This window comes from Poecilia mexicana, unplaced genomic scaffold (genome assembly GCF_051168715.1).
Source record: "Poecilia mexicana isolate PSO_F unplaced genomic scaffold, ASM5116871v1 scaffold_2, whole genome shotgun sequence".
Classification (NCBI taxonomy): Eukaryota; Metazoa; Chordata; class Actinopteri; order Cyprinodontiformes; family Poeciliidae; genus Poecilia; species Poecilia mexicana.
Genome location: NW_028263371.1, coordinates 28,837,595 through 28,851,046, shown reverse-complemented (window position 1 = coordinate 28,851,046; position 13,452 = coordinate 28,837,595). Strand labels below are relative to the sequence as shown.

General features: G+C 43.9%; 1 protein-coding gene across 3 annotated transcripts in view; it reads right to left on the bottom strand.

Moving 5' to 3' along the window:
- Positions 1-13,452, bottom strand: part of nrp2a (neuropilin 2a) — a 68,481-nt gene that overhangs the window by 26,844 nt on the left and 28,185 nt on the right. For all 3 annotated transcript variants that reach the window (XM_014969680.2, XM_014969675.2, XM_014969677.2), the window contains exons 4-7: positions 11,802-12,032; positions 9,755-9,910; positions 8,506-8,675; positions 7,535-7,690 (exon numbers count right to left, since the gene is read on the bottom strand). In XM_014969680.2, coding sequence (XP_014825166.1) covers positions 7,535-7,690; positions 8,506-8,675; positions 9,755-9,910; positions 11,802-12,032 — 713 coding nt within the window. The remainder of the gene's footprint in view (positions 1-7,534; positions 7,691-8,505; positions 8,676-9,754; positions 9,911-11,801; positions 12,033-13,452) is intronic.

The window sequence follows — 13,452 nt, the reverse complement described above, 5'->3', positions numbered from 1 at the left end:
ACGGCCGAACGCAGGAAGTCTCTCCAGGTGGGCAGGATGTCAGTGAAACCCACTTCCTGAGACGTCCACCTTAAATCATCAACGTTCAGCGTTTTCTCCTTGAACACTCCCTTCCGTCCTGCAGCCAGTTCAGAGGGACGTTGTAACCACGGTGACCGGGTTTCTTCCTGTTTTGGGTGGAAAAGTGACCTGGGATTGACTGCGATGTTGGAAATCAGGATTCCCAGCTCATATTTGTGAATAACTTCCCTTTTTTTTTTCACTTCCCTTTCCAAATCCTCTCCCCACTTCTTTGTCATCTCATTCATTTCTCAAACCTTTTTCCTTCCAGACCGCACAGTTGATGTCTGTTCACACCTCCTCCTTCCTCGCCTCTTCCTTTTGTTGGCAGCTACTAACTGAAACCACACAGGAAAAACCACAGGAACCCACACACACACACACACGCACATCCACCCTACACACTCAGATAAGCAGAGGAAGAGCCTTTTAACCGACTGACTGACTGTTAAGTGTCATTCACTCTCTATCTGTCTGTGGCTGACCGTGGCGGCTGTTAATATAGCATCAAAACGCACTGCGTTGCAGCCTCGACGCACAATAAGAAAGAGATGAGAGAGACAACAGCTACAAGCAGCTGAATTAAAGATTAAAGGCATCATCCTTTAAAAAAAAAAAGCTTCCTACATGATTTTTCTTTTACTTTAATCTGAGAACAACATGATCAAACGCAAACAGTCTCCCACAGTTTGGAAACTCAAACGTAAATGCGCTATATTAGCAAAAGTATTCTCCCATCTTCACAAATAAAGTTGAGTAATATCCAATTCTCAACCCATGGGATGTCAGCCCACCCTATCACACTGTTTACTCTTTTTTTTTTAGGAAAATCTTTACCAAAGGCATATTTATGAGCATTCTTCCAGAGGTTCAAATCCGAGGTCGGACGCTGATGTTGGATGATAATTCCTGGCTTTTATTCATACCATATAGTTATTCTAGTGGGTTGAAGTCAGACTGGTCAACTTATTCAACACCTTTATGGACGTTTCTTTGTGCTGGGCGTGTTGGAGCAGGAAGATGCATCCAAAAAAACAGTTTTCACAAACATCAGGAATCTCCTGAGAGCTTTCATAAATATTAGATTTTAACACCCGAATTCAATATTTTGGATGGGTGAACAAATATGTTTATATTTTTTCTCATGATTTCTAATTAAAAAATGCACTGTATGACAAGCGACCCATAGTGATGACAGTATATTTAATCTTGAACATTTTATCACATTAACACGGCAAACTTAAACAGCTGCTGACCAGCTTTACGACAATTCTGGTAATTTTAGCAGCATAAATGGGAATGTGATATTTCACATAAAATCCTTATGAAGTATATTAAAGATTTGGGTCCTACAATGACTAAAAGGTTTGAGCAAAATTCCCTCACTTTCTAACACAGCGTCCTTCCAAAATCCTGCTCAAGGGGGTTTTATTTGATTTTGGGGATGGCCTGATTTAATCAAGTGCAGCTGACACTGGTAATACAAAGCAGTGTGAGTGTTTGAACAGATAACAGGGCTATCGCCGCTGAATCTGCTGCTGGATGGAGGGATAGGCAGCTGCTGTGTTTACCTCAGAGGCACAAGAGCCGATGTGGGCTCTTATGGGGGGTTATGTAAACTCCTTCGCACGCTCACAAAGAGACAGGAGTGTGACGAAAGATCAGCTGTCCACCGTCTCTCCCACTATCGGATAACCCGAAACAAAGGGAGACAGGATGAGAAAACAAAACGAAAAAAGAAAAAAAAAACACTGCAGGGAGGTTCGGATGCCCGCAGAAGAAAAGTTGAAACCAGATGAAGTGGGTAGAAAAAAAAAAGAAAAAAGAAAAGGTTGAATGGAGGGCAGGGTGTAGAAGTTGGAGGGAGATGAGTGCAGGAATGTGGAAAAGGACGCAGGGAGCAGAGCTGAGGAGCAACAACAAACAGATTCATCATTGAAACAGGAAATGTCCTTTTCCAGTATTTATCTCATGGTAAGGAGCTACAAGCAAAATCTGGAGGAACTTCCTCAGTTCTGAAGCGATTTACCGGGAAAAACAGCTAAAAACAAGTATTGGAGAGTCCAATCAGATGACTGGAATCATGATAGCTAAAAACAGGCACAGCCTCTCCAATAAGCCTGTGCATTACAGTGCAGCTGGCTGCTTTTTCCTTTGTTTTCATCTTTGGACTAAAGCTGGGAATGTGTCCAAAAACTCTGTTATTCACAGAGAGAACAGGTTGTTCCATAAAAACCTGCTCTAAAAAGGCTCATCTTTTTTTTTCCTGAATGTAAACTAGAGTCACATTTCTTTAACTTCTCTTTTTTGGTATTTTGTCACACTGTAGCATTTTAGATCAAACGCATTTAATAAGACGACAAGGCTTCCCTGCATCAAATATTGAATACATTTATCCAGGTGAAAAAAGCTTTCCAGCTGTAATAAACTTACATATTTTTTGTTTAACTTTACTAGCTAAGGACAGATTTGATAGTTTTGATTAATGACAAACCTTAAGAATGAAGAAGCCACTTAAATAGAACCTATCTAACAGCACGAAGTAGGATAAAAGAGATCAAAAAGCAACACACCAGCTCCAAACCAAAGAAATTCGAGAAGACATAAACATATCAGCCAGGAAAAGGTTACAAAACAGTTTCTAAGCTGTTATTTATCGTTGGAGACAGGGGTGAATCTGCAAACAACCACACAGAAATTTAAAGAGGAGCGGCAAAAGCAAATGAGGTAGATTAGCAGTGACAAATGTACATCATCATCGCATCAGATCGACATTCCCCAAAAAAGCATTAATGTCTCCTGCTGGAGAAGCAGAGGAGCTGAAGAGGAATATCAGCGTTGCTGTCTGAGGCAGTAAACTTCTGACCAACCACACAACACTTCGCACAAAGCTCAGTGCGAAACAGTTCGACCTGTGGACAAAATGACGTCGTTTTCGTCGCAGGCCTACGCCACTGAGAAACGTTTTCGTCACTTCTGATAAAGCATGTTGGAGCTTTCAGGGTCAGAGTTCACAACGGACAACTGTGTGGAGCTTCTGCAGAGAGGAGTGAGAGAAAATTCTTCCACATAATCTCCAAATCTCCTGTGTCCAATCCACTTCCTCCCCTCCATTGTCAGGACACCTGAGAGGTCGCCCGTTGGACTCCGCTTTAAGGTCAAAGGTTAATGGCACCAGGAAGCAGATGGTTGCTCATTGACTGGCCCCGTTGATAGGCATGACCACTTTTTGACTGAGTGGGAATGAAATGCTGCTGGTGGTAAAACAAGAGTAAGGTGCAGCATCGTCCATCTGTTTGTGTGTGCAGCGGTGAGGAGGAGGGGAGGCGGGACGGTAATCTGCCAGACAACAACGCCGCGTCTCCAGGATCTCCGCCCCTCACGTGACCTGCCACCGAGGTAGGCTGAATAATTGATGCTGTCGTGTTGTGTCTCATCGCGTAGAGGGTCATGAAATTATAACGAAGACTCCACCTCCCCCCACCCCTCCGCCCGAGCCCCCCCGTTACACACACAACCGGCGGCAGCAGTAAGTGGGGGGTCAGACTTGTTTGTGCATCAGGAGTGTTTAAGTATTGATGACCCCTTCTGAGAAGGAGGTCACCAAGAAAGGAGTGTCCATTTCCCAGAATCCACCTTCTAGCCCGTGTAATGCAGAAGCAAGCAGATGTTTTAAAATGAGGGATTAGTTGGATCGCATCTCGATTTAGTCATTTCGTTTTTTGCACATCATCGTGTTTTCCTTCAAGCTGACAACACCAGTGGGAGATATGAGAAGCTCAGCACAAGACATTAGTCTTTCAGCGTTTTTTGTTGTTGTTTTTTTTTTTTCCACTCCTACAGTATTTTATTCCAATGATTACACATCCTGTCCTTCTGATTCTCCCCTCGGTTCTTCTCCATAAAGATGCCGACTATATTGAACCAGATCTGGCTGACTGAAACTGGATTCTGTGTGGTAGAGCAGCAAAAAGTTGAACCTAAGTGGAAAGTAACAATAAAGTTTAGAAAAAAAAAAAAAAGATTTTGAAAAGGGAGGGCATGCATTTAACTTTGATCAAAAACATTCCAGCCTAGCTCTGGCTGTTTGGCTAAGGTTTGATCTATCTCAAGTCTTTTCTAGCGTCCCCACAGCATGACCCCATCGCTGCCGTGTTTGCCAGGTGCCACGATGTGTTCAGGTCTTCCAAACCACCTATCATTTTGCATGCAGGCCGAAAACTGAGCGGACTTGCATTTTTTAGTGTGGATGAAGGTTTGACAGCCGTCTTTTTGGTCAAGCCTTGCTGCAGATGTTACCAACTGTCACTAACTCCACCTGCGTGCCAATGCAAATTTGATTATGATTGTTGTATTATGCATGAGCATGCAAACAAAGCGTGTGTGTTTGTTTGGTTCTGTGGGTTCGCAGCACACCGTGATTGGATGAGCAGGCTGAAATGCTGTGTGGGCTGTTTTTTTTGTTTTTTTTCCTTCCCCCCCATCCCCTCGCTCAGGGTTACTTGATGTGTGTGACAAATTTAGCACAACCTCACGACACTTTTCAGCAACACAAAGCTTGTTTAGCACCAGAGGCTGCTGGGACCTTCCCTCACAGACGCTGACAGATGACAGTGTGTGTTTTTCATGTTAATTAGTGTGGGCACGCTCGTGTGTCTGTGTCGGAAAGCGAGGAAGAGAGAGAGAGAGAGATGGGGGGGAAGATGACTGTATGCTCGTGTCTTACAGTACGCGCGGGTTGGTGAGAAATGAAGCTCCCGAGCGAGTTAGCATCTCATCAAGTAATGAGGTGCATATGTGAGCCGTGCGACTTTGATTTAACGAGTCACATCCACGTTAAACTGAGATTGGGTTGGCATGCAGAAAATTGGTGAAAAGGAACGACAAAAAAAAAAAATTCCACAAAAGCTTATTGTGGGTGCGACTCCAGAGGCGGTGTCCTTGTTCTCTTACTGTAGTTTTCATAACTTCCTGTCCTGACAATAAAAAAGCTCCCCTTTTCTGACAAACACAGGAGGGTGAAGACTGGAAAGCCGCTCCTATTAATAATAGTAATCTGTTATCGGGTGTGCAGATATGGTGCACGTGCAATTCATAAGCCGCTATAGCATTAAGCTCACTGTTAAATGACAATTAGAAGAACCAAATCCCAGGCATTACAAGACCCCCCGACGAGAACTGAGCTTCAACCACTTAAGGCTCTTTGGGGGGGCTTAGGACCGGCTAACAGGGGGGCTTGAGCAGCACGACGGGTGGATTAGTGGTCACGGAAGATTCAGCCGCGGCCCGTGGGGAACGGCGGAGCCCCTGACCAACAAGGAGTGGAGCGTACTCTCCGGTTTTAATATTAAACTGTAAATCCGGGCTCCAAATTATGGCTAAACATCCCTTTCGAGTTTGATTGGTTGAATATATCCATTTATTAAGATGTAAAAAGTTGTTGTTTTTTTAAAACATGCTAAAGGAATGCTCTTAGCACTTAGATATCCGTATGATCAAATCAAACATCTGTGTCAAAAATAACCGAAGTGGATGCAAAAAAAAAAACTGTTTTCAAATGATGATTTAATTCAGTGGTGAGAAGTTGTGAAAATATAGCTGCTCCTTTGTTTAAATCATGAGTTAGCCATGATTCACAACATTTTTTGGGGTCAATTTCAATAGCCACCACACCCAAGCCTGGTGACCCGCAGACATGAATAAAATCAATGAATCACTTAAACAGAAGCTGTTTAAGTGATGGTACCTAAAGTACCAAAAACACAAACACATCAAACGCAGATGAAGAGGCAAAAAAAACCACAGCAGCAAGTTCACATCTGAAAGGTTAAAAAAAAGCAACAAAAAATTAAGATGAGTGGCTTAGTCAAAGCCTGATTCTAATTAATCCTAAAGCATGAGCATAAACAGGCCTCGTTGTTCAAGGTTCGCCGTACTCGGGCATGGATCCTGAATAAACGCTTGTGGTTTTAAATCCTAATGTGACCAATGCTCTCATGCATGGGGTCCATCTTCAAGCTGTCATCATTTCTTTGTTTGAATCAAAAGCAGACGGTGTGGTTCACATTTTATGGAGGTTATGCAATGAGGCAGGGCAAGAGGAGCAGGACTTCCTGGTTTCAGCTCAGAGCAACGTGGAATTAGTTTTGATCGCCGTCGAGTCACCCCCGAGTTCCCTTTTAAAAACCGCACTTTACAAATTCCATCGATCTCTTTGAGTCATGCCGCCCCTCTGTGCATTCAAAAGGCTGAAAACGATTTTCATAATGCCTGCGATATCCATCCCAAAAGCCTGCAAATGATGCATCTGTCTGAATCCGTGTCTCAACGTGTCTCAATATCTTTTTGTTTTTTTCCCTTTGCTCCAACAGATTAGAGGACTCACATTACCAAAACACAGACGGACCTGCAAGCACCATGTGTATACATTGATATATATGCGCTTGCACGCACATCTCCAGACAGGAAGATCAGCCAGAGGTTATTTAAATGGGAGTGGGAGGGGGAGGAGGTGTCTGTGGACTGAGTGGGCTTGAGCTTGTGGAAGGAATGGGGACATCTGGGGGCTCTAATAAATTACACAGATGTTGACTTTTAAGGCAAATCCACATTTTGCTCAATAATCTCTACATCAAATACCCCCCACTGGCACCACCCAAACCAATCACGGTCACGCACAGAAGAGGAGGGGGGTCCTGGTCCGTACGGGTTAGTCTATGCGGATTAACCCCCCCCCCTTCCATCACCCCACCTCTTCCTCTTCCCCCCCACTCTGTTTTTCTGCTTAAAAAAAAGACTTTAAGCCTGGAATGAGGGGAAAGAGTTGGAATCCCCCAAGAGACAGGTGGTCGCACAGCAGCCTCCGCTGTGTGCAGAACATCACACGCAAAACAAAACAACAAAAAAAAAAGATATAAGGCCTCATCAAAGCACCAAACGACACCAATATTACATAAATTGTCCCAGTCCACACCTGGCACGACTCCAATTGGTTTCACAACCCCAGGTGTCTGTTTGTGTGTGAGCATTACCCTGAGAGAGAGAGAGATCACAAATCTAAAATGGAGATAAGAGCACACAGAGGGTTTCATTGTTCTTGTTTTACTCGTCTTTCGCTTCTCTTTCTACCTCATGACCCGGGGTCACGATTGAGGTCGACAAGCGGTCGCGGAAGGGGAATGACACCATCGGGAATGCTGCATCATCTGACGCAACTCCTGGATGAACGTGGCTGCCTATGTTAACTGAGGAATGAGCCGTGGCAGCGGAATAAATTTACTGTAAATAAAGGACCTTTAGCTGCAAGCCGAGTCCAGTTTCCTGAAGATGCTTGTATGTACAGGAAACAGTTGTATCTAAGAGGGACTAAGTCTTGATGACAGTAAACTTTTCTGCCAGTCATTGGGAATGAAGTGGGACACTTGTGATTTTGGTGGTAAAGTGCTCAATTTAAATGCGCGTAGGAAAGACTGACCCTATGGTTCTTGCCGTGTCGGTATACCATCCAGTCCTCTCCGTTGGTGCTGACCTCCAGTTTGAAGGAGGTGACGTAGTAAGCCTTCTGGGTCTCTTTGGATATGGCCCCCTGTGTTGCTATCCCAGTCAACACCTTGAGGAAGTGGAGGTCAACCTGAAATAAAGAAAGACGAAATTTTATTGGAACAATGTTCAAATTATGGGGCGGGGGGAAGCGAAACCACTCCACCCGCCGCAGAAATGAGATTGGCACCGTTAAGCTGGATGTCACGCTATGACTCTAAGCGGAAGATGCAGATAAGCAAACCCAATGATGATTTTAAGGCGCAAAAGCGTAAACAAAACATAATTTCCTTTTTCTCAAGAAACAGGAAGATATGGATATCCTACGAAACAAGGTGAATCTGTAAGTTATTAAAACAAACCTATTTAGAAGGAAGCACGACCGACGTAGATACCGGAGACGTTCCTGCCGCCGTGTGAATGTCGCACAAGCAGCAGGAATTAGTCGCAGACTGGGCCCCACTGCTGGGGAAACCAAGGAGAGCATGTATGCGCATTGTCATGTGTGTAAGGTGAAGGAGGCGGGAGGTAAAGATCAATGGCTCGGTGTTGGGATGCGTTCCAGGAGAGCACCTTCATCAATCACAGCCGTCGCGCTGCTCTCTCTCCTCGGCTCATGCAAACGCGCGCGTGTTGGAGACAGGAAAGATTGAAAGTGCAGAAGAACTTCCTTATCATCGGTTTACAGTTCCTCCATTTCCCGTTTGTGTGTGTGTGTGTGTGTGTGTCTGTGTGTCCTGCAGTATATGAGATACTGTTGTATATTCCATCTTTTCCTCACCACGACAAATTTATTATCCTCAACAAAGTGATCTTTAAGGTCACTTCATGGCTGGAATTTTTATCGAAGTTGTGCGTGAGCTTCAATTTCATAAGAAAAATGCAACTGGGCCTGCAAATAAACACCTCTATGTACTCCTTGTTGCTGTCCTCTGAAGGCGTCCAGGCGTTGTCGTCGTTGTTGAGGCGGGCCTGCCGTGGCAACCAGCGGTTGTCGTAGAAGCTGGTTGAAGCTGTGATTTGGTCGTCGCTGATCTTGCCCGACTCCATGCCCAGCGCGTTGCTACAGTGGAACGCTATGAAGAGAGACGAGGAAAGGGGAGACGATTAACTGCGGATAAATGCAAAAAAGGTGGAAGAAGATTTGATTTGTCGGTACTAGTGAAAGAAACAGAAAATAGTGTGTGTACTACTTGAACTTTTTCAAGTTACGACTACCAATTTCATTATATTTTCTAACTATTCTATGTGAAAGACCAACACGAAGAAGCACAGTAAAAGTAGCTCTAGTTGTATATTTAAGTCATATTTGTAGCTTCTAACAAGTTTTTTCCCCCCCAAGATAAAGATAAACTTGTATAGTGGAACCCCGGCATTTGCTGGTGTTCGCTACCACAGCTGTTCCCTTTTAAAAACTCTAATAACCTCCGATTTTATTAGTTCAAACCTTTCAAAATATACTTTAATAAGCATTAATACACACAGCAGAAATTCTCTTAGTGCTTTTGCAGAAGCTAACATCTGCAGTTTTCCTCATTTCCAGTCTTTGGGTGGCACAGCCAATCAGCACCAAAGAAAATGAATGCCTGGATTGGCTGCGTTGCGAATGCCATCCAGCTGCATCTCACACAGCATTGCACAAAAGTATTTCAGCCTCTCATGCTGCATTTTCTCTAGAATAATTTAGATATTCTCTACAGAGGCTGTCACCGCTATGTTTCATTCAGGATCCCATGCGGTCTTAGGTTTCATCTCGTAATGTTTTACATAAAAAAAAAATTTCTTCAATTTTGGCTTCAAATGATCAGAGCACCTTATTCAACTCGCTTCCTACAAGCCTTGCGTTCGACTGAACTGAATTCTGCGGTTGTGGCGTGACAAGCAGCAGGTGAGCTGAGGTAAACTGGGGTTAATTTATGTTCTAAATGAAAACAGTATGAGTCTGCTTCTGAGAAAAGAGCAAAAACACTTCTGGAGGGAACTTGGAAAAAGCATCGAACCTAAAATAGCATTAAAGCAGGCAAAGCTGAGAATATCGAGAAGGTGAGGATAGGGCAAGAAGAAGAGAGAGAGGAGGGAGGGAAAAAAAAGAAACAAAGCTTCAGAGAGAAACGTGATGCACGAACACATTCAGGAGACATTATCCCGCACTCACAGTCGGCGACTTCTTTGTGGGTGATGTTGTAGCGTGCGGAGAAGCCGTCTTTGGCTACGGCCATGTCTGTGTGGAAGGAGAGGGACAGCAGGCCGGAGGATGACTGGATCTCTGGGGGGATCTTTGTCCCGCAGTACCGGCCAATCAGAGGAGACGCTAGAGGAAAATCAAACAGATTAAAAACCTTTACTTTACTTTATTATTATAATTTTTTTTTACTTTAACGCTTTCCAGTAGCCATTCTACTGCGGTAAGTGTTGACTAATGAGTCGCAGCATGCCACCTCTTCCTCCCATCATTCCCAACTCTCCCATTACTTTCCTGTCCATCCCTCCATCTGCCATGTGTGCCTCGGCCAGATCCCAGCAGGGGGAACTGGAATCCCTGCCTTCATGCAAGCAGCACTGGGATCAGCCGCAGATGAGCACCACATACACTCACGCACAAACACAGAGAGATTAAAATAGTCTCAAGACAGCCCCTCGCAACCCCTCCTGAGCCAGACACTAAATTCTTTCACCCTTCCGTCTCGTCTCCCGCCCCGAGGACTCGGCTCCCTGGAACTGGGTTACGCTTTAATTTGCTCCTAATTCTCAACTTCGAATGCTATAAATTGTTTTCAGCTATCAAAGCCCTTAAATTGGAGTTTTAAATCCACTCGGATCCCCTTTTTTAGCGACTGAAAATAATATAATTAGAGCAAATCCTTTGGTCCCAGCTTTACGTTCTGGAGGGGAGTACAAGGAGGTGAGAAATGAATCTCTCGCCACTTCTCGCTCAGCTGCCATGAGAGCCTGACATTTGACCTTATGGCGATCCCGGAAACACACGTCTCACCACTTAAAAAAAAAAAATATATATATATATATATATATATATATATATTTTTTATAATAGTGACCTTCACCGCAAACGCACAAAATCTTATGAAATATTTGGATCTAGTGCAATAATCTTAGTACAATTGAAATAAGTCAAAACTAACTTCCATGTAACAATTCAGCAAGACATAGAGGCTTGTTTTAAGTTAATAGGTTATACTGACAGATTATTTAAGTTATAACAAGACATTGTTATAAGTGAAATGATCTAAAAGTGGAGCTAGCACTTTTTATTTTATCAAAAAGCATTAAATTAAAACAAACTCCTATAATTTGCTTAAACGTTACTTGCAAGTTAGTTTTGTTTTATTTCAAGTGTACAAAGATATTTACTCTAGAAACTAGACCAAAATATAGTATTTGGCAAGAGTTTGTTTTTGTTTTTTGCAGTGATTCGATATTTGGTCAAATTTCAATGTTTAAAGTCTTAATTAGGAAAAATGTAAAGTTTCAGAGTTTCATAATTTTGACTTCCAGTTGCATGACTATGACATGCAGTGTCCGAGTCGTCTTTTTTTTTAAGTGAGAATTATGACAAAATGCATCTCATTGATTTGAGAATTTCATGGCAGCAACCAGAAGTCAAAATGATAACCTTGACCATCAACATCATGACTGAGTTTTGGCTAACTCTTAACACTCCGCATTTCATTCGTTTTACTTTCCTGCGGTTTTCCGTATTAACGCCCCTTGATTACATCCTGAAATGTTTTTCTCTGATCCCTTTTTTTTTCTACACTCATCTCCTCCTTGTTGATACCCATCGCGGCTGTCACTCTCACTCGTCTGGGGAGGAAGGAAGTGCCAGGTGATAAGGAGGGGAATTGGAAGAGCAGGAAGGGTGCGGGGGGGGGGGGGGGTGATGAAGAGCGTTATTATGGAAAAAGGAAAAGGGCCATGGGAAAGGCCTACTCCTCAGGGGCATCGAGGCACTTTGAGCTCCCTCTGTGAAATAGTGCTTCCTCTATGGGATGTAATGGAATGTAAGGAAAGGCAGCTCACATCAAAGAGAGTGATGGCAGCTCAGGAAATTGAAGGCCGGTATGCAAATTTACACACAGGATCGACGGGGATTGCATGAGTCAGTGGATACGGAGTGTGAATGTTCAAAGTGCGCGCGCGTCCATTCATCACCCCCCCGCCCCCTGGGGTTGCGTTCGGCTCACCTTGCGGAAGGCCGTCCCACACCTCCAGCCAGTCGTACTTGCAGTCGCCCTCGCCCACCATGAGGGGGTCGTTCTCCAGGTCAAACGTGAGGAAGGTCAGGGTGATGTCCATGTGGGGCGGGGCCATGATCATGTATGAGCACTCCAGATTGTGCGGGTATTTGTCCGGGAAGCCCGGGGACTCGATCATGCCGGACGGGCTGGTGAAGTTGCGGAAGCAGAATTCCGACCCTAAGCAGATAAAGAGGATATAAGGATATTTTAATAAAAAAAATAAAAAATAAAAAAAAGGAGGAAGAAAACGGGCACATTAGGAGAGAGTAGAGGCACAACCAATCGATCACGGCGTGGTATCTCATCTAACTTGCAGACTAGCGTCTCAGAGAGTCGTTCGTCACTGACAGCCAGCTGGGATATACAGCAGCTGCGGTGGTTTATGATTACAAATAGATGAGAAAATGCACAGTGTGAAAATGCTAAAGAGGCAGATGCATTGAGCGATATGAGCAGTGCAGCATCATTTATTGTCACTCTTGGTAAATATGCATTTCAAGCCTTAAAACAATTGGATATTTTATTGTAGAGGCAAAATTTCACAGTGAAATTTAAAAAAAAAAAAACCCGATGTGTAATTTAGGCATATTTAAAAAATAAACATTTTAAGAAAAAATTCAAGAAATAAAGCAGAATTATTGCCACGATCCTTTTAAATGGTTTATAGGGGGAAAAAAAAAGCATGTTTGGGTGCACAGTGTTTCCAAAACAACCACTTAATGCTAAATTCAATCTAGTTGTTTGGGAATAATTCCAAACAAATGTTTCTTTCCCACCTTCCCAAACATAAACGTGGATTTTTGCTGAAATCTGCAGAGAATTTTAAATGTTAAGAAAAATATTTCATCCCAGGACCCTGGGAACTTTGTTAGAGTGTACTGTACTATGCATTATACGGAAATCAAAGGATATGCTGAGTCATTTTAAGGCCAAATCAACACAGAAACGGTTCAACAGACACGAAATCAGCCTACTTCCATAGTCCTGCCTATACGTCTGACTGAAAGCAGCCGTAAATTCAAGACGCGCTCAAGATTCAGTCATGTTTTATCCCTTAGTTATGACCTGAAACAAGCACCCTCTAATGACGCTCTTAAATGCAGGGCTAAAGAGCCCGTCTGACCCCTGCTCTTCCTCACACACTGAAAACAAATGAACCCTGAACTCTTCCCTCCTTGTAGTCCCTCTAGTCTCCTCCTGGATGCAGCTTCCCCTTTCAAAAAGCGCACGCTCTTACACCACAAAACTGGTGTAATGGTTCTAAGTGGGCCCTCTGCGGCTGCTCCTCATTAGCCATGCAGATTTATGCGCCCGGGGCGGCTCACCTTGAGCGGCAGCAGCTGTGTGACTCAGATCATCTACCCATCAGCCACTGCTCCGCGGCCCACTGGGGAGCCCGAGTCACGGCCGAGCGTTTGTGGACCAGCACCTCAATGAGGGTCTGAGAGAGCAGCAAGCTGACAGAGAGCTTTGCACAAATGTCACACACACACACACACGCACGCACGCACGCACACACACACGCACGCACGCACGCACACACACACGCACGCACAGACAACCTCGTTCACAAACGAGGTTGTCTGTCTGTTGTCTT